General features: G+C 40.6%; 1 protein-coding gene across 6 annotated transcripts in view; it reads left to right on the top strand.

The window, feature by feature from the left end:
• Positions 1–27,819, top strand: part of FBH1 (F-box DNA helicase 1) — a 56,740-nt gene that overhangs the window by 1,814 nt on the left and 27,107 nt on the right. For 5 of the 6 annotated variants that reach the window (XR_012128135.1, XM_037001507.2, XM_037001521.2 and 2 more), the window contains 5 exons: positions 19,112–19,267; positions 21,454–22,055; positions 25,028–25,158; positions 25,256–25,391; positions 26,719–26,909. Coding sequence is in view for 5 of the 6 variants with exons in the window: in XM_037001507.2 (XP_036857402.2) it covers positions 19,112–19,267; positions 21,454–22,055; positions 25,028–25,158; positions 25,256–25,391; positions 26,719–26,909 (1,216 nt within the window). In the remaining variant the exon portion in view is untranslated. The remainder of the gene's footprint in view (positions 1–19,111; positions 19,268–21,453; positions 22,056–25,027; positions 25,159–25,255; positions 25,392–26,718; positions 26,910–27,819) is intronic. The other variant, XM_037001531.2, reaches the window with a different exon arrangement.

Genomic DNA, 27,819 nt, shown 5'->3' with positions numbered 1-27,819 from the left:
ATTGGACTTAGAAGTTTAATATCAGATTCATTGCTGCTATCTTCTTTCTGCTTAACATACCACTCTCTCCTTCCTAGGCTGGTTTTCTTTGAAGTCTGAATTTGGATTCTGTCTTGTTTTTGTCCTTCTGGCTGCAAAGGGACCTACCTACTCCTAGAAATTATCTATCACCAAAACATCACAAATCTTGTGTCTTGAACTGTCACTCCCATGCCTTTTGTGGACCTGTCTCATAGTTCAGAGTTCATCCTGGAGCCTAACCTGGCATTCCACAGAAACCTTCAAAACAAAACTTTCATCCTCCCTCCTTTCAGAAAAAGTGATTAAAACAAAAATGCTACTTCTCCTTTACTCCTTAACAAGGATTAATGACCTGTTAAGTTCTAGCTAGAAACCTCAGTTACACTGCTGTTTTTCATCTTCCAGTCTTGTCAAAAAAAAGATGTGTTGACTTCACTCCCCTTCTCCCTATTTTTGCTGCTGCTGTTCTTGGTCCTTTACCAACTCTTGCCTCAGATAGTGATTTTCTGCCTTGTTTTCCTGACAATCTACATGTCTACTCATCCTCTACCCAGCCTCCAGAGGAATTGTTCTAAAGTGTGAATTTGATCATGTATCAACTCTGTTTATAAGCTAGATGATTCCCTGAATTGCCTACACCAAGGAATCCAAATTCCTTAGTATTGGATTTAAGAACCCCTGTAACCTATGCTTCCAAATCCCTTCTCCAGCCTTGTCGCCCACCTGTGTATCTCTTGTAATGACACTCAACTTCTGTATACCATTGCTGTGCTACTTCTCCGTGTTTTGGCATATATGGATGGTTTCTTTTGCCTTACTGAATCCCACTCGTCTTTTGAGGCTGAACTCATAAAGCCTTTTCAACTTCGTAACTGTTCACTCTCCTTTATTGCCACCCCACTTCATCCATATATTTGTATACGCATACATTTGTATACACTTACATTGCCGTGTGTATCACAATTTGTGTTTGGTAGCTGCCTGATGGACGGGCTAAATCAATTGTTTTTGTGTCCTCAGTATCTAAAATAGCATCTGAGGAAGGTGCTCAAGAGAGGAAGCGCTCCCTGTGTTTACAATTATAAGCACAGTGTCTGGGATATAGTAGTTACTTAAAAGTGGTTGTGGAATGAATTTACAGTAGAAAAGGCTTTCAAGTATATAAACAACATACTCTAGTCTGTCGGTACTGATCAGTTTCTTGTTTTCCCTTTCTTTTACCCGTCCTCTTTTCCTTATGGGAAACACGCAGAGCAGAGCGCACTCTGCGCTTTGCTGTAAAGTGAATGCTGGCTCCATGGGAGAAGCTCTGAGGAAGACAAAGCCTCTGGGCCTTGACCCTTTGGGTTTACAGAGGAGCAGGATGTGGCAGTGGCAGCGACTTGCCCTTGCACCCAGAGCAAGTTCTCCTGAAGGGGCGCGCACTGCAGTGTTTTCCTTCTGCATTTGTGTCTTGTAGAGATCATAGAGACAAAAATATTTTGATGTTTTTTTCAATTTGAAGTCTGTAGTGTTTAGTGAAAATTTCCTTACAGTATGTTTTCCAAATACTAGTTTGTTGTTAAATCTTTGGTTGTGACATTTCACAATGAAAAAACCTGAGGCTTTAAGAGCTGCTTTCAATTTTTGTGTCTGTGGAAGGGAGACTGTTAGAGTAGAAAAAGCAGTGGCCTTCGGGGTCAGAAGACCTGAGTTTCATTCATCCCCTGCAGGCTGTGCTTTCGCTTTAGGCCAGGCTTCTGTGAGCCCTGGTCCAATCACAGCACGGTTACAGGGTCGTGTGATGATAGGGTGAAAAATATGTGAAAGACCTTTCAAACACTAGGAAGTACTAGGAACTGTAGGGTCATGTAGGGTTTCAAAACCAAACTTCTTCTGAGAGAAGCACTGTCAGTGTGCCTTTGTTCATATAAGGGACAGTTTTTTATGAAGCCGTACATGTGAGTTCTATGGCTGATGATTCCTATCAGCTTTCATTTCAGGGCTGGAAGATATGGCAATACACACTATTAATAAGCACATACATGAGCAATTGTTATTAGTATAATAATAAAATGCACTATAATAATAATTTATGTATGATAATTTAAATACGAAATTATACATAGCTGCAAGTATCTCAGAGACATACAGGGTGTTTTACTACGGCAAAGTGCTTCCCTGCTTGAATGAATGCTTTCAGCAGTGCTGGAGTTGGAGAAAGGCATGTTAACTGTTTTAGCTGGGCCCTCAGTTTGTCCTGGGAGGCATCTGGGCCCTTATAATGGGCTACATTGCAGCACCCCTCTGCTGTCTATATAGGAGACACATGATGGAAAGCGCCCACTTGTGCTCTTCACCGGGCCCCTTAGAGAAGAGTGGGAGGCTTGTAGGGAGCCAACAAGATGATGTCAGATGACTCAGTAAGTTACCTAGTCAGCAGAGCTGCCTTCTGTGGCTCTTGTTGTGAGCAGTTTTGGAAGCAGTCAGATACCTTGTACTGGAGACTTAACCTTGACTCTTTTTGAAGGCAGTTCTTTAATAATAATCTTTCCCTCCAGGAATTGTAGGCCCTTATTATCTTCACATTGTCCATTTAGGTCTGTAATGTGTAAGGTTTAGAGGACCTTTTGGTAAAAAGGTCATAGAAGTAGGGAAAGAAAGGAGAGTATTTGGTGTCAATTTCAAATGATCCTGGAATGGTTAGGGTAGGGTTGGCTGCATTAACAAGGAGATCCTAACATGTCATGACCTCACAGCCAAAGTTCATTTCTCAATCCCATAACAATCCAAGGTGGCTCCAGGTGGTTAGAGCATTTGTTTAAGTGTGGGGGAGGCATGGTGCCCTTTGAAGCAGTAATCCAAGGCCCTGGACTGCTGGAGCCTCTTCCATTTTGAACTTGTGTCTTCTAAGAATGCTGTGGTCAATCTGCTTGCTGGATAACTGGAAGAGAAGCAGAGACCAAAGGAACAAGCATGGGAGGTTTTTATTGGCCAGGCCTGGAAGAGGCACACATCCCTTTCATTTACCTTCCTTTGGCGATAGCTCAGTCAAGGTGACATCCAACTGTAAGCAAGACAAAGAAAAGTAGACTAACTGTGTGCTGAGGAAGAAAAGGAGGAACAGTCTTGCCACAAAGCACAAGGCACACTTGTTTTCACTCTGTGACTTGTTTTTTCCAATGTTTTGGAATGAATGTAAAAAATGAAGCCAGGCAGAATAAAACAGATTTGAGGAATCTTAGCCTATACTTCTCATTCAGCAAGTATTTGAGTGTCTGTAATTTGCAAAGTATTGTGCTGAGTGCTCTGAGGAATAGGTAATAAAACATGTTCCCTGACTTTTAGGGGCTGTAGTTCAGTAGAAGTTTAGTGGTAGCTGTGGTTTAGGGGAGACTGATCAGAGGCTGATCTCCATCAGTGGGAGTGGGGTGGCCTGGAAGTGGAGCTTGGGTGGGACAGATCGTCATTAAGATGAAGAGATTTGATGATGGTACAGGGCCAGTCTCCAGGTAGTTACCACGTTGAAGTCAGTCAAGCCTGGGAACCTGAGGTGCCTGTAGTCTGCTGAGCTGTGGGCTCTAGAAAGGGGACCTCAGAATGGGGGATCAAACAGATGTCATACTCTAAGAAAGCCATCACAGGAAAAAACATTGTGAGAATGGGCAGAATTCTGTTTGGCAAAATGGTTTTCATAGATTCTCAGTTGTTTTTTTCCTAACAAGTGAGGAAAGTGACTTCCTATGGGTCATTGGGGGTAGAGTCTCCTCGAGGGATGCCAGTACCCACTTGGTATGCAGGAGATTGCATGGAGCATCTCTGGGGCCATATAAAGTTGGGAAAGCCCATGAAGGATCCTAATCTCTCTTCCTCCCTTTGACTATGTGCACTCATCATGGAGTACTCTCTCACTTTGCTGCTTAAAGAATCACTGAGCAGCTTCTAACAATAAGTGCCATCTAATAAGAGAGGTGCAAAGTGCACTTGCTGTTTAGAGGAGGCAAGAATACTGTGAGGGTGACCCAGAAAGGAGAGGGAGCATTTGAGCATCTTTATTATGAACAAGTTGTATTTAAACTGCTGTTTAAAAGCATATTAATAATAAGAACAGAAGGGTGGTTAGAATTTTACTACAGTATTACAAAAAATAATTTCACAAGAATATTAATACTATTAAAATAAAACTTTTCACCTTTTAGGAGATACTCAGAATGATGTGGTTGACATGTAATTCTAACATTTCAGCTGATAAATTTTGCCAGTCTCAACACAGATGTCACAGAGTACTTCCATCTATATTGTCTCATTTGAACTCCTACCAGTCTGTAAATTCTGTGTGGCAGGTTATTATAATCCCCATTTTTAATGATAAGGGAATTGACTTACAGTGAATACTCTACATACCCAGGGGAGGAGGTCTTTTCACTTCAAATCTGAATATAGCACACAGCCTATTAGTAAAATGAACAGCAGAGATAGGCACAGGGCTCCCAGCTTCCAGTTCAGTGAATTACAGGACTTCGTCTTTTAGAGACCTGAGAGAACATTCTAATGGTTCTGACCTCTAGCTGCAGTCAGAAAAGTAATTTTTAATACACAAATCCTGTAAAAGCATGAGCTCTGCCTCCCAGAGCAATCAGGGCTCAGTTGGCACCATTCCAGGTGGACAGTATAAACTGGGCAGCAGTATGAGTACCAGAAGCCAGATGGCTCAGGGTAGGAGCCCCTCTGCCCAGCAGTTACCCTTAGCTCCTTCCCTGATGTCTTCTTGCTGAAATATGCTGGAATATACCAGAACTGTGGAAGCAGATCACTTTGTTCCACTCATTCCCATTACCTCCCTCTTTTGCTCTTGCGCCTTTGTTAGATTTCTGTAAACATTAAATCTTCTCAATAAGCACTTAAGATTCAGATGTGAGGTGGAGCCAAGATTGTGGTGTGAGTAGAACAGTGGGAATCTCCTCCCAAAAACATACATATTTTAGAAAATGCAACAAATACAACTATCCCTAAAAGAGAGACCAGAAGATACAGGACAACAGCCAGACTATATCCACACCCGCGAGAACCCAGCAACACACGAAGGGGGTAAGATAGAAGCCCCAGCCCGGTGGGACCCGAGCGCTCCTCACTCCCAGCAGGAGGAGAGGAGTCGGAGCAGGGAGGGAGAGGGACCACAGGACTGCTAAATAGCCAGCCCTAGCCATCTGCACCCAAAGCTCAGACACGCAGTGTGAGGAGTGAGGGAAACTAGCAAAATGGGACAGTAAAACCTGCGAGCAGGTCCCTGCAGCCGGCGCCCCTGGGACAAAGAAAAGCAAGTGCACTTTGAAAAGGGACAGGGACCCCACAGCTGGACGGAAATGTCCTGGAACACTTAGCCCAGCAGCTGGGAATCCCGGGGAACTCCGGGCACCCTAACCCCCTGGGCAGCAGAGCAGCTCTGAGACCCCTCATGGTGATAAACAGCCCCCCACCTGTTCCCCTTCCGGCATGGCCCCGCCATAGCAGAGTAGCAGCCTGAGGCTGGCCACACCCATAGCAAGGGAGCTTCCTCCACAGCAGCCGGGCAAGAAACAGAGACACAGTCTATGCGCAACTGCCCAACACAAGCCACTAGGGGTTGCCGTTGTCCCAGTAAAGAAAGGCCAGGACCAAGTGGAAAGGGTCTTGGTTCTCCCAGCTGACAGATGAGCCAACAGCATACCACTGCATCTATCAACATGAAAAGGCAGAAAAATTTGATCCAGATCAGACTAACCCAGACATCCTCCACATCCTCCCCTGAGAAGGAATCTGGGGAGATAGATTTAACCAATCATCCTGAAAAACAATTCAAAATAAAAGTCATAACCATGCTGATAGACTTGCAGAGAAATATGCAAGAACTAAGGAGGGAGAATACAGAAATAAAACAATCTCTGGAAGGACTTCAAAGCAGAATGGACGAGATGCAAGAGACCATTAATGGACTAGTAATCAGAGAACAAGAACGGAGAGAAGTGGATGCAGAGAGAGAGAAAAGGATCTCCAGGAATTAAAGAATATTAAGAGAACTGTGTGACCAATTGAAATGTAACCATATTCGCATTATAGGAGTACCAGAAGAAGAAGAGAGAGAAAAAGGGGTAGAAAGTGTCTTTGAAGAAATAATTGCTGAAAACTTGCTCAAACTGGGGGAGGAAATGGCCTGTCAGACCACAGAAGCACACACAACTCCCATGACAAGGGACCCAAGGAGAGCAACACCAAGACACATAATAATTAAAATGGCAAAGATCTAAGACAAAGACAGAGTATTAAAGGAAGCCAGAGAGAAAAAAAAGGTTACCTACAAAGGAAAACCCATTAGGCTATCAACAAACTTCTCAACAGAAACTTTACAGGCCAGAAGAGAATGACATGATGTATTTAATGCAATGGAACACAAAGGCCTTGAATCAAGAATCCTGTATCCAGCACAATTATCATTTAAATATGAAGGAGGGAGGGATTAAACAATTCCCAGAGAAGCAAAAGTTGACGGAATTTGCCCCCCAAAAACATTCTACAGGGTATCTAAGAGAGATTGCTCTAGATGGGAGCACTCTTAAAAAGAGCACAGAACAAAACACCCAACATGAAGAATGGAGGAGGAGGAATAAGAAGGGAGAGAAATAAAGAATCATCAGATAGTGTTTATAATAGCTCAATAAGCGAGTTAAGTTAGACAGTAAGATAGTAAAGAAGCTAACCTTGAATCTTTGGTAACCACAAACTTAAAGCTTGCAATAGCAATAAGTACATATCTTTCAATAATCACCCTAAATGTAAATGGACTGAATGCACCAATCAAAAGACACAGAGTAATAGAATGGATAAAAAAGTAAGACCCATCTATATGCTGCTTACAAGAGACTCACCTTAAACCCAAAGACATGCAAAGACTACAAGTCAAGGGATGGAAAAAGATATTTCATGCAAACAACAGAGAGAAAAAAAATAGGTGTTGCAATACTAGTATCATTCAAAATAGACTTCAAAGCAAAGAAAGTAACAAGAGATAAAGAAGGACACTACATAATGATAAAGGGCTCAGTCCAGCAAGAGGATATAACCATTATAAACATATATGCACCCAATACAGGAGTACCAATATAGGTGAAACAAATACTAACAGAATTAAAGGAGGAAATAGAATGCAATGCATTCATTCTGGGAGACTTTAACACACCGCTCACTTCAAAGGACAGATCCACCAGACAGAAAATAAGTAAGGCCACAGAGGCACTGAACAACACACTAGAACAGATGGACCTAATAGATATCTATAGAACTCTACATCCAAAAGCAACAGCATACACATTCTTCTCAAGTGCACAAGGAATCCAGACTGGTAAAGAAGAAGTCAAACTGTCACTATTTACAGATGACTTGATATTGTACATAAAAAAGCCCTAAAGACTCCACTCCAAAACTAGTAGAACATTGTAATTCAGCAAAGTTACAGGATACAAAATTACACACAGAAATCTGTGGCTTTCCTATACACTAACAATGAACTAATAGAAAGAGAAATCAGGAAAACAATTCCATTCACAATAGCATCAAAAAGATAAAATACTTAGGAATAAACTTAACCAAGGAAGTGAAAGACCTATACCCTGAAAACTATAAGACATTCTTAAGAGAAATTAAAGAGGTCACTAACAAATGGAAACTCATCCCATGCTCGTGGCTAGGAAGAATTAATATTGTCAAAATGGCCATCCTGCCCAAAACAATATACAGATTTGATGCAATCCCTATCAAATTACCAACAACATTCTTAAACGAACTGGAACAAATAGTTCAAAAATTCATATGGAAACACCAAAGATCCCAAATAGCCAAAGCAATCCTGAGAAAGAAGAAGAAAGTGGGGGAGATCTCGCTCCCCAACTTCAAGCTCTACTACAAAGCCACAGTAATCAAGACAATTTGGTACTGGCACAAGAAATGAGCCACAGACCAGTGGAACAAAATAGAGACTCCAAACATTAACCCAAACATATATGGTCAATTAATATTCGATAAAGGAGCCATGGACATACAATGGGGAAATGACAGTCTCTTCAACGGATGGTGCAGGCAAAACTGGACAGCTACATGTAAACATGTAAGAGAATGAAACTGGATTACTGTCTAATCCCATACACAAAAGTAATTTGAAATGGATCAAAGACTTGAACATAAGTCATGAAACCATAAAACTCTTAGAAAAAAATATAGGCAAAAATCTCCTAGACATAAACATGAGTGACTTCTTGAACATATCTCCCCGGGCAAGGAAAACAAAAGCAAAAATGAGCAAGTGAGATTATATCAAGCTGAAAAGCTTCTGTACAGCAAAGGACACCATCAATAGAACAAAAAGGTATCCTACAGTATGGGAGAATATATTCATAGATGACAGATCCGATAAAGGGTTGACATCTAAAATATATAAAGAGCTCACACACCTCAACAAACAAAAAGCAAATAATCCAAGTAAAAAATGGGCAGAGGAGCTGAATAGACAGTTCTCTAAAGAAAAAATTCAGATGGCCAACAGACACATGAAAAGATGCTCTACATCGCTTGTCATCAGAGAAATGCAAATTTAAAACCACAATGAGATATCACCTCACACCAGTAAGGATCGCCATCATCGAAAAGACAAACAACAACAAATGTTGGCGAGGTTGTGCAGAAAGGGGAACCCTCCTACACTGCTGGTGGGAATGTAAATTAGTTCGTCCATTGTGGAAAGCAGTATGAAGGTTCCTTACAATGCTCAAAATAGGAATACCATTTGACTCAGGAATTCCACTTCTAGGAATTTACCCTAAGAATGCAGCAGCCCAGTTTGAAAATGACAGATGCACCCCTGTGTTTATCACAGCACTATTTACAGTAGCCAAGAAATGGAAGCAACCTAATTGTCCATCAGTAGATGAATGGATAAAGAAGATGTGGTACATATACACAATGGGATATTATTCAGCCATAAGAAGAATACAAACCCTACCATTTGCAACAACATGGTTGGAGCTAGAGGGTATTATGCTCAGTGAAATAGGCCAGGCGGAGAAAGACAAGTACTAAATGATTTCACTCATATGTGGAGTATAAGAACAAAGAAAAACTGAAGGAACAAAACAGCAGTAGTATCACAGAACCCAAGAATGGACTAACAGTTACCAATGGGAAAGGGACTGGCGATGATGGGTGGGAAGGGAGGAATAAGGGCAGGGAAAAAGACAGGGCATGTTATGATTAGCATGTATAGTGTTGCAGGGTACGGGGAGGGCTATACAACACAGAAGGCAGGTGGTGATTATATAGCATCTTGCTATGCTGATGGACAGTGACTGTAGTGGGGTGTGTGTAGGGGACTTGGTGAGGGAGCGAGCCTAGTATACATAGTGTTCTTCATGTAATTGTAGATTAATGATAGCAAAAAATAAAAAAAATAAAAAATAAAAAAGATTCAAATGTATTTTACAAAATAAACACATGAATAAAAGTCTATCTCACCCAACATTACCTCCTTTTCCAGAATAGTTCCTTTTGGATGTTTTGAGGTTCTCTCACCTGTCTGATGTGGTACCTTTAGGGAGCTGTCCTGATATGGTCTACACTTGCGAAGTTCTACATGGAAGTAATTCAGCAAATGCCTGGTGATCTGGGGATTAGGTTCCTTGTGCCCTCCCTGCTCTCTGCTCGTCCTCCTTCACTCTTTCAGTATCTGTTGAGCAGATGCTGTGTGTCTGGCACCATGCTGTGTGCAGAGGCTAGAGCCTGGAAAAAGATGAAAGAGTTCCTTACCTACTTGAGAGCATGTTTACTGTCTTTGACCGTTAGACATGTGATTAACACATTACTACCTAGTTGACGGTCATTATCATTGCCTCTGTGCTTTTAGTATGACCGTTGTTTGTCTGGGTAAGGCTGGGATAAAGCCATTCTTAACGTACTTTTTACAGGAAAGGTGTGCCTCATGTATGTATTAGTACTTCCTTTGTACAAATCTGCTGTCAGCTTCTGTCTTAACTTAATCCAAAATCTGGAGTTAGAGGCATATTACAGATTTGGATGTGTATCTAAACCCTTGATTGACCTGGTGTTCTACTTGGTTATATGTCTCTACTGACTTTCAGAAGTCTTATATTACCTGACTTATACCAGTGAGGTAAGTGGGTCTACATTCACATCAAGGGTCTTGATTACATGAATTTGTTCAGTTTGTTATTGAATCTTATTCTTCGTGATTTTACCTATGAAAGCTTTTCTTCTCCAGGCCAGTTTTGCAGTAGACCTTCACCTTCTTTAAGATACTCTCTGTCTATTATATATTCTCTGACTTTTCTCAACTGCATCTAGTACTAATTGTAGACATTGTGTTTTCCAGCTCTGAAGCAATTGGGAATATTTACATAGAAAAGCAGGGATCAGTCACCTATCTGGGTTCTATAGTATTAGCAGTTTATTAATTGGAATTCTGTAGCTGCTCCTGTAGTTGAACCAAGTGTATCTGGAGCACCAGAATTAGGGGCTAGAATTTGTCAGTATTCTGGAAGGTCCCTGATAGCCTTACTTTATCAGTTTTGCCAACCTGACCAGAGGTCCCCATTTAGGCAAAATAGCAGTTAGGTGGTTGGCTTTGTAATATGAAAAGTTTTAAACAGAAGAGGTAAAGTTTTGTGTCTTATTTTTAAAAGGAATAGACTTTGTGCTTTTTTTTTTCAATACAGAAAAACAAAATTTATTTTTCATTATTTTAATATAGACAAACTAAGTGCACATTCATTTTTTTTTCTCTAAGTGTGAATAAGACTTCTGGTTTTTAGTGTAGAGAAGTATGTTCAACAACATATCATATTGACAGCATTTACAGTGAAGGGTATAATTTCTGTTTATATGCAATTTTTCTTTTACATTGGGTTTTTTTAAGTTTTTTATTGAAGTAGTGTTGTTACACAGTCGTATACTGGTTTCAGATGTACAATACAGCAGTTCAGCAGTTACCTATATTATTAAATCCTCACCTGCACTAGTACAGTTACAATCTGTCAACATAGAAAGGTGTGACAGAATCACTGACTGTATTCTCCATGCTGTACTACTTTCCCTGTGACCAACTTACATTATGATTGAGAACTTTTGTCCCCCTTGATCCCCCTTGCCCTGCCTTCCCACCCACATCAACCCCTCCTCTATGGTGACCGTTAGTTACTTCTCAGTGTTTGTGATTCTATTGCGGTTTTGTTCATTCTGTTTTCATAAGCAATATTTTTAAAGGTATTTCAGGTAATACAGAATTGGCTTTAATTGGACTGCTGATGCACTTCATGTCTTGCCATTAGGCGGCATCTTTAGAAGTTATTTCAATGTTTTGTGCAAATTAGTCATAGCTAAGCTTTTTTAACAAGAGTAAGCAGATGGGTTTATTTCTGTAGGGTTTTATAGTTTAACAGATATTTTTGGGTGCATTTTCTCATGTAGTCATTATGACACCCCAAGTCATAGAGAACTAAGTAATCTGGAGTCCTACTGCTGGTGTATGGCCAGAGGAGGGCATGCTGTTCCCTCACTGTTCCCTCACCACACAACACTAACTGCTTGCTTCCCACTGAACACATCTGTAAATACTGCTCTGTGGCCTAATAGTTCCATCACTGCATTTTACCTCTGAATTTAGGTAGTTAGAAGGTCCTTAGAATCCTTTCAGAGGAGCTTGTAGAACAATTTTTTTTGTATAGAAATAATTTTTTTTTAAGTCTTAAAACATCCACAGAGTTTTTTTTTTACTTCTGCTAAATCTACAAAGAATAAGCTGGAATTTGGAAGGATCATTTCTGAAGATGCTGTGGGCGGAGGGGAGTTAATGATAAAAAATAGGGACTTGCTAGTTACTCATCAGTGCCTTGTTTAGACACTTTTATCCTTAAATGAAATGTGGGATGAGATTCTGGCATTTGATGCTATAGTTGACTTGAGTATTTTTAGGATCTGGAAAACATAGTACTAGCAGGAACTGATTTTATTTTCTCTGTACCATTTCCTGTAAAGGCTAACTTTAACTCCATCGTATCTGTCTTGTCCTCTCCTTTCGTTTAAGTGTAACCATCCTGTTTTACAGTAGTGTAATTGTGTAATGCCATAAGGAGGTAGCTCAATCTTGCATGCAGTAACAACACAGAAACATGAAAAGTCTTCGTTAAACATGATTAAAGAATAACCTGACAGAAAGGGATGATATAAAACTAAATATTTCAATATTCTTGAGACAGTTCTAGGTACAGTTACTGCTAGAATGTGTTGCCAAAGGAGAATATGAAATTTCCCCTCTGTAGATCATTAGAAGTAGATCTGATGCTCTCCTGCTTGGTGGCCTTGCCCCCACCTTCTTCCCTCAGTGCCCAGTACTGAGCTGCTGTGGGGCTGAGAGAGGCAAGCGGGGCAGTCCCCTCAGAGAAGTCATAAGACTATTTCTTTAGTCCCTGCATTCTGCTTCTGAGACTTGGAGAAGTTTGTGTGTAAAGGGATGATGAATTAATTTATTTTTGAAAATCTGTAGCCAACTTCAATATTTATAATTATGGTGGGAACATAAATGGCCTGGCTAAAGTCAAGGAAAAGGTGCTGGATTTCTATCTATCCATTAGTGCCAACTTCCTTTTTTTTTATAGCCATCAAATTGTATTTGTTATTTATTTATTTTTTTGAATCATTAATATACAATTACATGAAGAACATTATGTTTACTAGGCTCCCCCCTTCACCAAGTCTCCACCACAAACCCCTTTACAGTCACTGTCTATCAGCATAGTAAGATGCTGTAGAATCACTACTTGTCTTTTGTGTGTTGCACAGCCCTCTACATACCCCTATCGACATTACACATGCTAATCGTAATGCCCCTTTTCTTTTTCCCTGCCCTTATCACTCCCTTTCCACCTATCCTCCTCAGTCCCTTTCCCTTTGGTAACTGTTAGTCCATTCTTGGGTTCTGTGATTCTGCTGCTGTTTTGTTCCTTCAGTTTTTCTTTGTTCTTGTACTCCACATATGAGTGAAATCATTTGGTATTTGTCTTTCTCGGCCTGGCTTAATTCACTGAGCATAATACTTTTGAGCTCCATCCATGTTGTTGCAAATGGTAGGATTTGTTTTCTTCTTACGGCTGAATAATATTCCATTGTGCATATGTACCACATCTTCTTTATCCATTCATCTACTGATGGACATTTAGGTTGCTTCCATTTCTTGGCTATTGTAAATAGTGCTGTGATAAACACAGGGGTGCATCTGTCTTTTTCAAACTGGGCTGCTGCATTCTTAGGGTAAATTCCTAGAAGTGGAATTCCTGGGTCAAATGGTGTGTCTATTTTGAGCATTTTGAGGAACCTCCATACTGCTTTCCACAATGGTTGAACTAATTTACATTCCCACCAGCAGTGTAGGTTCCCCTTTCTCCACAACCTTGCCAACGTTTGTTGTTGTTTGTCTTTTGTATGTTGGCCATCCTAACTGGTGTGAGGTAATATCTCATTGTGGTTTTAATTTGCATTTCTCTGATGATTAGCGATGTGGAGCATCTTTTCATGTGTCTGTTGGCCATCTGAGTTTCTTCTTTAGAGAACTGTCTATTCAGCTCCTCTGCCCATTTTTTTAATTGGATTATTTGCTTTTTGTTTGTTGAGGTGTGTGAGCTCTTTATATATTTTGGATGTCAACCCTTTATCGGATCTGTCATTTATGAATATATTCTCCCATACTGTAGGATGCCTTTTTCTTCTATTGATGGTGTCCTTTGCTGTACAGAAGCTTTTCAGCTTGATGTCCCACTTGTTCATTTTTGCTTTTGTTTTCCTTGCTTGAGGAGATAAGTTAATGAAGAAGTCGCTCATGTTTATGTCCAAGAGATTTTTGCCTATGTTTTTTCTTAAGAGTTTTATGGTTTCATGACTTACATTCAGGTCTTTGATCCATTTCAAATTTACTTTTGTGTATGATGTTAGACAGTGATCCAGTTTCATTCTCTTACATGTAGCTGTCCAGTTTTGCCAGCACCATCTGTTGAAGAGACTGTCATTTCCCCATTGTATGTCCATGGCTCCTTTATTGAATATTAATTGACCATATATGTTTGGGTTAATGTTTGGATTCTCTCATCTGTTCCACTGGTCCGTGGCTCTGTTCTTGTGCCAGTACCAAATTGTCTTGATTACTGTGGCTTTGTAGTAGAGCTTGAAGTTGGGGAGCGAGATCTCCCCCACTTTCTTCTTCTTTCTCAGGATTGCTTAGGCTATTTGGGGTCTTTGGTGTTTCCATATGAATTTTTGAACTATTTGTTCCAGTTTGTTGAAGAATGTTGTTGGTAATTTGATAGGGATTGCATCAAATCTGTATATTGCTTTGGGCAGGATGGCCATTTTGACAATATTAATTCTTCCTAGCCAAGAGCATGGGATGAGTTTACATTTGTTAGTGTCCCCTTTAATTTCTCTTAAGAGTGTCTTATAGTTTTCAGGGTATAGGTCTTTCACTTCCTTGGTTAGATTTATTCCTAGGTATTTTTTTTTGATGCTATTGTGAATGAAATTGTTTACCTGATTTCTCTATTAGTTCATTGTTAGTGTATAGGAAAGCCACAGGTTTCTGTATGTTAATTTTGTACCTTGCAACTTTGCTGTATTCCAATATCAGTTCTAGTAGTTTTGTAGTGGAGTCTTTAGGGTTTTTTATGTACAGTATCATGTCATCTGCAAATAGTGACAGTTAACGTCTTCTTTACCAATCTGGATTCCTTGTATTTCTTTGTTTTGTCTAATTGCCGTAGCTAGGACCTCCAGTACTATGTTAAATAGCAGTGGGGAGAGTGGGCATCTCTATCTTCTTCCTGATCTCAGAGGAAAAGCTTTCAGCCTCTCACTGTTCAGTATGATGTTGGCTGTGGGTTTATCATATATGGCCTTTATTGTATTGAGGGACTTGCCCTCTCTACCCATTTTGCTGAAAGTTTTTGTCGTGTATGGATGTTGAATTTTGTCAAGTGCTTTTTCAGCATCTATGGAGATGATCATGTGGTTTTTGTCCTTCTTTTTGTTTATGTGGTGGATGATGTTGATGGATTTTCAAATGTTGTACCATCCTTTCATCCCTGGGATGAATCCCACTTGGTCGTGGTGTATGATCCTTTTGATATATTTTTGAATTCAGTTTGCTAATATTTTATTGAGTATCTAGCATCTACGTTCATCAGGGATATTGATCTGTAATTTTCTTTTTTGGTGGGGTTTTTGCCTGGTTTTGTTATTAGGGTGATGTTGGCTTCATAGAATGTGTTTGGGAGCATTCCCTCCTCTTCAATTTTTTGAAAACTTTAAGGAGAATGGGTATTTTGTCTTCTCTGTATGTCTGATAAAATTCCGAGGTAAATCCATCTGGCCCGGGGGTTTTGTTCTTGGGTAGTTTTTTGATTACCTCTTCAATATCTTTGCTCGTAATTGGTTTGTTTAACTTTTGTGTTTCTTCCTTGGTCAGTCTTGGAAGGTTGTATTTTTCTAGGAAGTTGTCCTTTTCTTGTAGGTTTTCCAGCTTCTTAGCATATAAGTTTTCATAGTAGTCTTTAATAATTCTTTGTAGTTCTGTGGAGTCTGTCGTGATTTTTCCATTCTCGTTTCCGATTCTGTTGATGTGTGTTGATTCTCTTTTTCTCTTAATAAGTCTGGCTAGAGACTTATCAATTTTGTTTATTTTCTCTAAGAACCAGCTCTTGGTTTCATTGATTTTTTTCTATTGTTTTATTCTCTATTTTGTTTATTTCTTCTCTGATCTTTATTATGACCCTCCTTCTGCTGACCTTAGGCCTCATTTGTTCTTCTTTTGCCAATTTTGATAATTGTGACATTAGACTATTCATTTGGGATTGTTCTTCCTTCTTTAAGTATGCCTGGATTGCTATATACTTTCCTCTTAAGACTGCTTTCACTGCGTCCCACCGAAGTTGGGGCTTTGTGTTGTTGTTGTCATTTGTTTCCATAAATTGCTGGATCTCCATTTTAATTTGGTCGTTGATCCATTGATTATTTAGGAGCATGTTGTTAAGCCTCCATGTGTTTGTGAGCCTTTTTGTTTTCTTTGTACAGTTTATTTCTAGTTTTATACCTTTGTGGTCTGAAAAGTTGGTTGGTAGGATTTCAATCTTTTGGAATTTACTGAGTCTCTTTTTGTGGGCTAGAATGTGGTCTCTTCTGGAGAATGTTCCATGTGCACTTGAGAAGAATGTGTATCCTGTTGCTTTTGGATGTAGAGTTCTATAGATGTCTATTAGGTCCATCTGTTCTAGTGTGTTGTTCAGTGCCTCCATGTCCTTACTTATTTTTTGTCCGGTGGATCTATCCTTTGGAGTGAGTGGTGTGTTGAAGTCTCCTAAAACGAATGCATTGCATTCTATTTCCTCCTTTAGTTCTGTTAGTATTTGTTTCACATATGCTGGTGCTCCTGTATTGGGTGCATATATATTTAGAATGGTTATATCCTCTGTTGGACTGAGCCCTTTATCATTATGTAATGTCCTTCTTTATCTCTTGTTACTCTCTTTGTTTTGAAGACTATTTTGTCTGATACTAGTACTGCAACACCTACTTTTTTCTCTCTGTTGTTTGCATGAAATATCTTTTTCCATCCCTTGACTTGTAGTCTTTGCATGTCTTTGGGTTTGAGGTGAGTTTCTTGTAAGCAGCATATAGATGGATCTTGCTTTTTTATCCATTCTATTACTCTGTGTCTTTTGATTGGTGCATTCAGTCCATTTACATTTTGGGTGGCTATTGAAAGATATGTACTTATTGCCGTTGCAGGCTTTAGATTTATGGTTACCAAAGTTCAAGGTTAACTTCTTTAGTATCTTACTGTCTTATTTAACTCGCTTATTGAGCTGTTATAAACACTGTCTGGTGATTCTTTATTTCTCTCCCTTCTTATTTGTCCTCCTCCATTCTTTATATGTTGGTTGTTTTATTCTGTGCTCTTTTGTGTTTCCTTTAACTGCTTTTTTGAGTAGTTGATTTTATTTTTTGCCTTTTGTTAGTATTTGGTTGGTCTGCTTTCTTTGCTGTGATTTTATTTTCTCTGGTAACATCTATTTAACCTTAGGGGTTCTCCCGTCTTGAGCAGTCCCTCTAACATACCCTGTAGAGGTGGTTTGTGGGAGGCAAATTCCCTCAACTTTTGCTTGTCTGGGAATTGTTTAATCCCTCCTTCATATTTAAATGATAATCGTGCTGGATATAGTATTCTTGTTTCATGGCCCTTCTGTTTCATTGCATTAAATATATCATGCCATTCTCTTCTGGCCTGTAAGGTTTCTGTTGAGAAGTCTGATGATAGCCTGATGGGTTTTCCTATGTAGGTGACCTTTTTCTTCTCTCTAGCTGCCTTTAAAATGCTGTCCTTGTCCTTAATCTTTGCCATTTTAATTATTATGTGTCTTGGTGTTGTCCTCTTTGGGTCCCTTCTTTTGGGGGTTCTGTGTATTTCTGTGGTCTGAGCAAGTATTTCCTCTCCCAGTTTGGGGAAGTTTTCAGCAATTATTTCTTCAAAGACACTTTCTATCCCTTTTTCTCTCTCTTCTTCATCTGGTACCCCTATAATGCGGATATTGCTCCTTTTGCATTGGTCACACAGTTCTCTTAATGTTTCTATCCTGGAGATCCTTATATCTCTCTCTGCGTCACCTTCTATGTGTTCCTGTTCTCTGGTTTCTAGTTCATCAATGGCTTCTTGTATCTCATCCATTCTGCTTTTAAATCCTTCCAGAAATTGTTTTGTTTTATTGCTGTATTATCCCTCCTTAGCTCTTTCATATTTCTCTGCAAGTCCATCAGCATGGTTATGACCTTACTTTTAAATTCTTTTTCAGGAAGGTTGGTCAGGTCTATCTCCCCAGATTCCTTTTCAGGGAAGACTCTCTGGGTTAATCTGGTCTGTATGAAATTCTTCTGCCTTTTCATGGAGATAGAGATAGTCATGGGTAGTTGGCATCTGTCAGCTGGGAGAGCATCCCTTCTTGCTACTTTATGGCCTTCCTCTCCTGGGAGAGCAGTGACCTCTAGCAGTTTGTGCTGGGCAGCTGCGCGCAGACTGGGTCCCTGATTCTTGCCCGGCTGCTCTGAAGGAAGCTCCGTGTGCATGATTGCTGTGGGCATGGCCTTACTGCTATGGTGGAGCGGTGCTGGAGGGGGAACTGGAGGGAGATTGTTATCACCGTGAGGGGCCTCGGAGCTCCTCTGCCGCCCAAGGGGTTAGGCCGCCTGGAGTTCCCTGGGTTCCCAGCTGCTAAGCTGATAGTGCCGGGACGCCTCTGTCCACCTGTGGGGTCCCTGTCCCTTTAAGACTTTCAAAGGGTACTCACTTTTTTTTGTCCCTGTGTTACCGGCTGCGGGTACCCGCTCACAGGTCTTACTGTCCCGTTTCCTTAGTTTCCATCACCCCACGCACTGTGTGTCTGCGCTCCAGTGCGGATGGGTAGGGCTGGGTGTTCAGCAGTCGTGGGCTCCCTCTCCCTCTCCACTCTGACTCCTCTCCTCCCACTGGGATCTGTGGTGCGGGGTGCTCGGGTCCCGTCGGGCCACGGCTTCTATCTTACTCCCTTCGCAAGGCCCTGGGTTCTCGATGCAGTCTGGCTGTTGTCCTGTGTCTTCTGGTCTCTCTTTTAGGGATAGTTGTATTTGTTGTATTTTCCAAAAGATATATGTTTTTGGGAGGAGATTTCTGCTGTTCTCATGCTGCCATCTTGGCTTCCGGCAACTTCCTTATGAATGAGCACTTCATCCAGCATTTCACAGTCAGGGCTTCTAGAATGTATAATAAGTCAACGAAAAAAAAAGGTAAGTTTAGGATCTTAGGATTCTTAACTACTAAGGAGGAAATGCTAAGATAGTATGAAGTGACAAAAGTTGATAGGAACGTAGGGAAGAGGTAAAGAGCTGTCTGGGACAGTTGACAGTCATTGTATTCCTGAAACAGTATCCTTTGCTGGCTGGCTTGTGGAATTGATGCTAACTAACCAGTGTCCCATTTCTTCTACCTTTTGGTGCAAAACAGTGAGACGGTTTAAGTGGAAGCATCTTACAACCATTGACTGCCAATATTTGGCTCAGAGTCACTTGACTGTGATCCAGCCCTACGGCCAAAGATGGACCAACAGGGACCTGAACTCCAGTCTCTATCCTAGACCCAGAACAAAAAGCAGAACTAGGGGTATGTCTTCCAAAGCACCTTGCATTCAGCATCTGTAGAATTTATAGACTTTGCCTGACTTTCAGGATTTGTAAACATTGCTGCTGTGATTTTGTAGTGCTGTTCCAATAGTTTGACATGTTTTTCATTATTTGTCAGTACTCCATGAAAATTCCATCCTGTCATACTGGTTGGTAAGACGTGCTGCATGAATGCCATTAGTTTGCCTGATCATGGCATGGCAGAAATCACACACCGAGTCACCAGTAGCCCAGTATGGAGCTGGTGTGATTTCCTGACTGTCCAGTCATCCTGTATGCCCAGTGCATTACTAGGTCCACTGTATCACTAGTTTTCCCCAGAGTGTCCCCTCACCCAGCACTTTCTTGGTAGACTGTGCCCTTTGTCACCTCATACCTGGGCTGCTGCAGCCACCTTCTACCTGCCTTCAGATTTTATTTCTTCCAAATCCACTGAAACATATGTCATCAATATTCTTGAGTATTCTTGAATACTGTTTTCTGTCATGTCACTGCCACCCTGAAGAACCCATAGTGAAATGTCCCCTTCACTATTATGGACTCCATCTCTGACGCACCGTCACCTGATAGCTGTTATTATCTGATGCGTGTTTGCTTTACATGCAGACCACACCTGTGGCAGGTTGGTTTTCTCATACACACCCATGGACCAGCCCAATTCCCACATTTGTTAATGTCTGCCAGTGTACTCCAGATTGCCAGTTTTCCTGTTGATATATGCTATTTCAGAATCCAACTCAAACATTACATTATCTAGTGGTCTTTAAATTTTGCAATATGTGTTTACCACTTTTTGAAACTACCATATCCAATTTATGAGGCAGTGTTAAACTCAACAGTTTTTATTTATTTACTTAAGATTTTTTTAAAATTTAAGTATAGTTGACATGCAATATTATATTGGTTTCAAGTATACAACATAGAAATTCAACAGTTATACCCATTATTAAATGCCCTCCCCAACTAGTGTAGTTACTATCTGTCAACACAGAAAGATGTTACAGAGCTCAGTGGTTTTATGATGTTTGGTATTTTATTTTGTGTTTGTAAGTCATCTTCTCTGGGTTGGGAGCTCTCTATGAGAGAGACTTGGTCAGCATGTGTATGTTCCAGCATGGAGTGCTAGCACTGGACATGTAGTAGGCTCTCCATAAAAATTGGTGCAGTTGAGTTCCACAAAAAGAAAATAGCAGGATTTAACCCAGGCCTATTAATGTCTGAAGTCTACATTTTATCAAACTGCCCCAGGAGAAGTTACAAACTTTTCCTTAACAATAAAAAAATATTAAATTCTATAAATTCTGTAAAAGGCTAAACCCAGTTTTGTTTTACTTCTTATTTTCCAAAGTGAGAATTTTGGCTACAGCCTTTTCAAGAGCTATGTATTTTTTTGTGTATTGACAAACTTGAAATGCTTCACTGGCATTTTATAATAATTTATGGGAGTTTAAAGATACTGTGGTGATGTATAAAATCACCATATGGACTCATAAATGCCTTGAAAATCTGCGAGGTCAGGGACTGTGTATACTAAGTTTCACTTTATGTTTTTTTCAGAATAGCAGGTGCTTAGTAAATGCCTTTTGAGTAAATGTATAGACTAGATTAGGTACCACTCTAATAGTAAGAGAATTCTGACTCTCTTATTATAAAATAATATATTTTTATTTTACTAAATTCTATTAAATTTTAATTTAATTTTATTGAAATTGCCTTTTTTATTATAAAATAAAGGTGTCAGCTTCACAGGAGGAAATAATGAATTTAAAGGGTTTTAACTCTGTCAAAGGAGAAATGTGGGTTTTATGGAATCCCAGTAATCTAAAGAATTTTCCTCTCTACTTAAGCAAACTTAGATTTGTTATTCTAAGAGCAAGCCTGGAGAGGTGAAGTTTTGTAAGGGGGTGTCTGTCCATTTAGGTAGTCAGTTTGTTTGTATTACAAAGTATATGTGGCCCTCAAACCATCCAAAGGCTGGTCTCTTTCTAAATCTGACTTATGAAGAGTCAGTTAAGCTATACTATATAATCAGTTGACCAATAAATATGTCCTGTCTCTTTCCTCTATTAATATACGTAATTGAAAATTAGTTTGTTTCATTTGGGTCTACAGTGAGTCTGCAGTCATTATTCATTTCTGGTTCATTCTGTTGGGTTCTCCGTGCAGGTCAAAGATGGCAAAGATACAACACTGAATTCTTCCCAGCTGGCCAGGAGTGGCGCACCAATGACATGGCCAAAAGCAATTCTGTGGGCCAGGACAGCTCTAAGGACTCGGAGGGGGAAATGATCTTTGTTGCAGAGAGCAATTGTGCCCTGCCTCAGGAAAGTGATGGAGAAGCAACTCTGAGCTTGTCAGGCTCTGCTCTGCCTGTGAGGAAGCGGTCTCGATCCTTTGAGGATGAGAGGAATCAAGCTTCAGGGACTGGTCAGTGCGATGGGGTTTCTAAGAAAACCCCACGGCACCGATTGTCCCTGTCATGCATAAGGCCCAGGGAAGCTAGGCACGAAGCAGAGGACTGTGTGTCACAGCTCTCCGTGGGATCTGGAAACTCCAGCCAAGAGGTGGAGGACACTGGTCCTGATCTCATTCCTGACTCTTACTATGGGCTTTTTGGGACCTCACCCTGTCAAGAACCCCAGAGCCACATCTGTAGCCTGCCTAGTGAAGTCCTGAGGCACGTCTTTGCTTTCCTTCCCATGGAGGATCTCTACTGGAATCTGAGCTTGGTGTGCCACCTCTGGAGGGAGATCATCAGTGACCCACTGGTAGGTAAAACACTTGTGGGCCTGTGATGTCTTCTCTAAAAATACATAGATTAGATTCACTTAATGCATACCTCTGATTTTAGTGTTTCTTTAGAAAGAGTAGTTTCCCCTAGCCTCCAGAAGAGCACACAGTTTCCCTGGAAGCCTTTGAGGCTTTCCATATTTGCCACCCTGTGACTCCAGCCTCAGTGCTCACTGCTCGACATAGCAAATGGTTTGGTGCGCCCAACCACAGACGGCCTGCTCCTTACCCTGTGTTTGCGGGTCAAGTCTCCACCATCCCAGAAAGGGCTTTCCTGCCTTTGTGCACATCTTACCTCTGCTGCTGGGCTTCACGCTGCTCCTTCCCATTTCATTCCACTGCAGTCTCTCACTTTCTCCTCCTGTGCTGCTGTAGCAGTTTCTGCCTGTTACAAGCTTATCATATTCTGCGCCATGGGTTAGAGAGCCCTTCTTCTTCCTTTAAAGTTTTTGGCTCAATGATAGAAAGCTGGTTGCCCTATTTGTTTTTGCCTTCTTCATTGTACTTCACAATATTTTGCATGTGGTAGGTAATGAATGACCATTCCCACTGAATCACCTTGGAGTACTTTTTGAGATTGACACAGTGGGGAGCCCACTCTCAAAAGACTTTTCAGCGCTGCTGTCATTTATCTCTGCTCTGGTGCCCTGCCTGCCCCACCCCGCCCCTCCCCGCCCTTTGTTGTTTGGTTATATTTCTTCCCTTTACAGGTTCTGATTCTCCAGTGAACCTGAGGACTGGGAGACAGTTTTGCTTAGCTTATGTATCTCTTAGACTAGGCATTGGGGATAAACCAGAGAAATAGAGACTGACTCTTCCTTCAGATATGTTGAAGCTTAAAAATTTCAGGATGGAGTGCAAGATGGACATATTGAGACTTGGTTCATTTTTCTTCTAAGCACATCACTCTTGCTCCATCCTTTGCTTCAAGTTTTGTCTCCTACTTTCTGAGAATTGTCTTTTTGCTTTTGTATGTGTTTCAGCATTTCTACCCACTAAATTGAGATCTCTTGTGTGTGAACTCAGTAGTCATTGATGGGAATGAGCAAAGGTATTCTCCATTCTGCTTGACTTACCTCTTGAAGTGTTAGAATAATGCTTATTTTTCATCACCAAAAGTTACAGCATTGTATGTGTTACAGCATTTCTACCCACTAAATTGAGATCTCTTGTGTGTGAACTCAGTAGTCATGGATGGGAATGAGCAAAGGTATTCTCCATTCTGCTTATACTTACCTCTTGAAGTGTTAGAATAATGCTTATTTTTCATCACCAAAAGTTACATGATGATTTATTTTCAGAAACCTGTAATGGGTCTCATTTTCTTTTCACTTCCTATGTTTTTCTCTGGCTTTGATCTAAGGTTATGCCGGCCTCATGGAGTAAGTTTGGAAGTGCTCCCTCCTCTTAATTTTTACACAGAGTTTGAGAAGGATTGATATGAATTCTTCTTTATAATTTTTAGTAGAATTCTCTAGCAAAGCCATCTGGTCCTGGAATTTTCTTTGTTGGGAGGTTTTTGATTATTGACTAAGCTACCTTATCCATTATTGGTCTCCTCAGACTTTCTGTTTGTTCATGACTCACTCTTGGTGTGTTATGTTTCTAGGGATTTATCCACTTCTAGGTTTTCCAGTTTGCTGGTACAGAGTTGTTCCTTAGTCATCTCTTATAATCCTTGTTATTTCTGTGACAACAGTTGTAATGTGCCCTCTTCATTTCTGATTGTAATTATGTGACTATTCTCTTTTCTTTATCTACCTGAGGATTGTCAATTTTGTTGATCTTTTAAAAAATCAACTCTTAGTTTCAGTGATTTTTTTTTTTCCTCCTATTTTTCTATTTTCTATTTTATCTCTGGTCTTTATTATTTCCTTCCTTCTGCTAGCTTTGGGTTTACTTTGTTCTTTTTCTGGTTCCTTTAGGTGTAAAGTTAGGCTGTTGATTTGTGATCGTTCTTCTTTTTTAATGTAAGTGCTTTCAGCTATAAACTTCTTTCTTAGTACTGCTGTCATGTCTTCCACAAGTTTTGGTATGCTGTGTTTTGTTTTCCCTTGTCTCAGGTATTTTCTGATTTCTTCATGACTTTTTTTTTGGCCCATCAGTTGTATGTTATTTAATTTCCACATATATGTGGGTTTTCCAGTCTTCTTTCTGTTTCCCATTTCTTGTTTCATTCCATGGTGATTGAAAAATATACTTTCTATAATTCAATCTCTTAAAATATGTCAAGACTTCTTTTGTGGCCTAGCATATAATCTGTCCATGTGCATTTAAGAAGATTGTGTTCTGCTGTCATTGGGTGGACTGTTTTGTCCATGACTGTGTCTCTTGGGTCCGGTTGGTCCAGCATTGTTCAAGTTCTCTGTTTCCTTACTGATCTTCTGTCTGTTGGTTCTGCCATTCTTGAAAGTTGAGTATTGAAGTCTCCTATTACTATTACGTTGCTATCTGTTTCTCCCTTCAATTCTGTCAATGTTTGTTTCCTTGATTGAGGAAGTCTGATGTTTGGTGCATATAATTATACCTTCTTGGCAAATTGACTCTTTTATCATTATATAAGCTCCTTTTTTGTTTCTTACAGTACTTTTTTATGTAAAATCTGTTTTGTCTGCTATTAGTACAGCTACAGCTCCTGTATAATTTAGTCTTCACTGAAACTCTGAGCCATTAATGTCCTGACAGGGACAGGACCCTATTTCAGATGGGGAAATTGAAGCACTAGCTTTTCCCAGGTTCTATAACAAGTTAATGTTAGAACCAAAACCATGACCTGGTTCTTCTAGTTTCCAGCCAAAATTTGGATAATATAGCTACTCGCTTTGCCCAGATTTTGAATTGTGAGTTATAATCACTTTTCAGTTAGTAAAAGGTTATCTGTGTTTGTGGCTTAATCTGTTCTGTCATAGCCATTGCCTGCATGTCATTTTGGATTTTTTAAACTATATAGTTCATTCCTTGGAAAAAGCTGTATCATCGATACCTGATGAACGAAGAACAAGCTGTCAGCAAAGTGGATGGGATCTTATTGAACTACAGCATAGAAAAGGAGTCAGACTTGTGTGTGCTGAACCTCATCCGGTGAGTTGTCTTCCTCCCCGGAGGGAGACAGGTTCTCAAGTCCCTTCCCATATAGTCCACTTAGGATTTCCTTATGGACTCTGTGACTGTCTTACAGCTACACAGCCACCACTAAGTGCTCCCCAAGTGTGGATCCTGGAAGGGCACTGTGGAGTCTGAGGGATCATGTCCTCCTTCCTGAGGCGGAAGCATGTGTGCGGCAGCACCTCCCGGACCTCTATGCTGCAGCTACGGTATGTGAAGAGGCTGTGGAAATTACTGAGGGTCAGCAGCACCGTTCTCATTGGAAAAAAGTACATTGGTGATAAGTTTGTCTGAAGGTTATTTTAGATTTATTTTCAAAATGTTCCTTTAATTGCTCCTCTGAAGCCCAATCTTGGCATTGGCCCCATTAGAAAAATAAAAGGCCAGATTGTTATAGCTTCTTAAATTTAGAAGGAATTTAAAAATTCATTTGTGTAATTTCTTATTCCGTGCAGGAGTCCTCAACAGAGGATGGTCGTCTAGCCTCTGAACACTGATTAATAAGCTTTCTTATAAGGCAGCCCATTCCATTGTTGACAACTTGGGTTATTTGAAAGAGCCAAAGAAATTAAGAATCTTGCTACAGACACACAATGAGTTAATGATACCCTGGAAGTAGTCTTCATTTTCCTCACTCAGTCTTGCAGCTCCTCCTCTACATCAGAGATTCCAAGATTCTGTCTTGGAAGCTATATGAAACCTCATTAGCCTGTATTCTGTAACTGGTAGGGGTTGGGAATCTAGCCATCTGCTTTTCTCTTTTTTTTTCACTTGAGTGAAGTGGATCATTGATGGTGGTGAAGTGAGCTTTCTTTCAAGTCTGGTTGTAGCAAGAGCTACATGGACCCTTCCTTTCTTGGAATGTATTTTTTAACAGGGAGACTTGTAAAGTTAAAAATGTTAAAGATATATGTCCATTATTGACTATTTCTGTGTTAGTGAACATTTTCTTAGACATACTAAGTGGAGCATACTGTCCATTATAATTTTTTAAAATTTATTTAGCTTAATATTTAATAATTACTAAATAATAATAGTATAAAATAAATAGTTAATATCTTAATGTCCTCCTCAAGACTGCTGTCTTCTTTTGTGTCTGCCATCTTCTGTGCCTCCCAAGTAGGCACCTATTTACTGGTGAGCTTGTTTTGACTCCATTGAGTGTCTGGACTCAATGGATACTCAGTCCAGAGTATCACACTGGGATACTGTGTGAGAGCTCACACTGACCTGGGGAGGGTGGGTGGGGAGGTGAGAGTGTTACCTCTGTGTGAGGTCCTTGTTAGATACTTCATAAATGTTATTTAATTAAAGAAACTGAGGACTCAGATTCAAAGGTGATGAGAAGAAAGGAATCCAGGGCAAAAAGGAAGGTTCTCATTGCTTGCCAAATGTCTTTGGGAAGTTTGTCCTGAATTCCAATACTGTAGGTGGCATCCAAACCCCAAACTTGGCTCTCTTTGCTGTCTGATGTGCTGTTCATTCATTGTGTTTGGGGTCTTCCCTCCCTCTATCCTGGCCCACCTCCCCCTGCAGGGTGTCAACGTTTGGGCTTTGGTAGCAGCCATTGTCCTCCTGTCCAGCAGTGTGAATGACATCCAGCAGCTGCTCCTCTGCCTCAGGAGACCTGGATCCACCGTGACCATGCCGGAAATCACTGAGACCTTATACTGCATCGCAGTGCTGCTCTACGCCATGAGGGAGAAAGGGATTAACATCAGCAATCGGTAAAGCTGTGGGGGGAGCCATGGCCTGGTAGAGTGGAAGGCCTGCCCCTGCTGCAAGTCCCAGCTCTGCTCTTTTCCAGCTGGAACTTGGGCGAGCTGCAGCCTTGTGCTGCTCCACCCCAGGCTCTGTCTGTAAAGTGGAGGCTTTGCACGTTGAAGTGTAGCGGTGCAGGTAACAGTGCTCTGCAGATATCCACCCCAACAACTGGAAGGTGTGGGGAGGCGGTCTTCCCACTTGGGGGGATTGAAGCCCGAAGTGAAGTCTCCTCACTGAAAGAAACCTGTATTCGTACTGGGCTGTGTTTTCCTAGGAAAATGTTAGGATTTGGTTCCTCCATTTCTCTTTTTTGGGATAGGGTTTAAGAATTATGCTTGAGTCATTGCCATTTATCATCTTAGTGAGAGAAAGGCTGTCAGTAGCATGTGGGTTGCTAATTCAGTAACCTGAATGGTCTTGCTTATGAGGTCATAAGCACACTCAGCAAGCTTTTTAGCACCTGTACATGAATGAGATAGTTCTCCAGGCACTCAGGATGCCACTGGGCAAGTTGGGCCCTCTTCTTGCTCTTGTGTATTGTATGTTCTGGTGAGGGGGGACAGGCACTGTATAAGTAAATATGTGAAACAAGAACGTTTTAGTGAGCAAAGAAAAATAATAGGATGATGGGCGAGGGAGTGAGAACTCTAGACTGGGTGAAAAAAAGCTTCCCTGAGGAAGTGACGTCTGCATTGAAACCTGAATGTGAAGCCAGCCATTTGAGGATTTAGGGGAGAGCATGTTAGTGGAAGGAATAAGTTATTTAAGGGCACAGAGACAGAAATGAATTTATACAAGGAACAAAAGAAGCCCAGGGTGGCAGAATGTAATACGTAAGGGACCAGTATGATTATGAGGGGTGGACAGAGACCA

The sequence above is a fragment of the Manis javanica genome, chromosome 2, assembly GCF_040802235.1.
Source record: "Manis javanica isolate MJ-LG chromosome 2, MJ_LKY, whole genome shotgun sequence".
NCBI lineage: Eukaryota > Metazoa > Chordata > Mammalia > Pholidota > Manidae > Manis > Manis javanica.
This window is presented reverse-complemented; position numbering and strand designations above follow the sequence as displayed.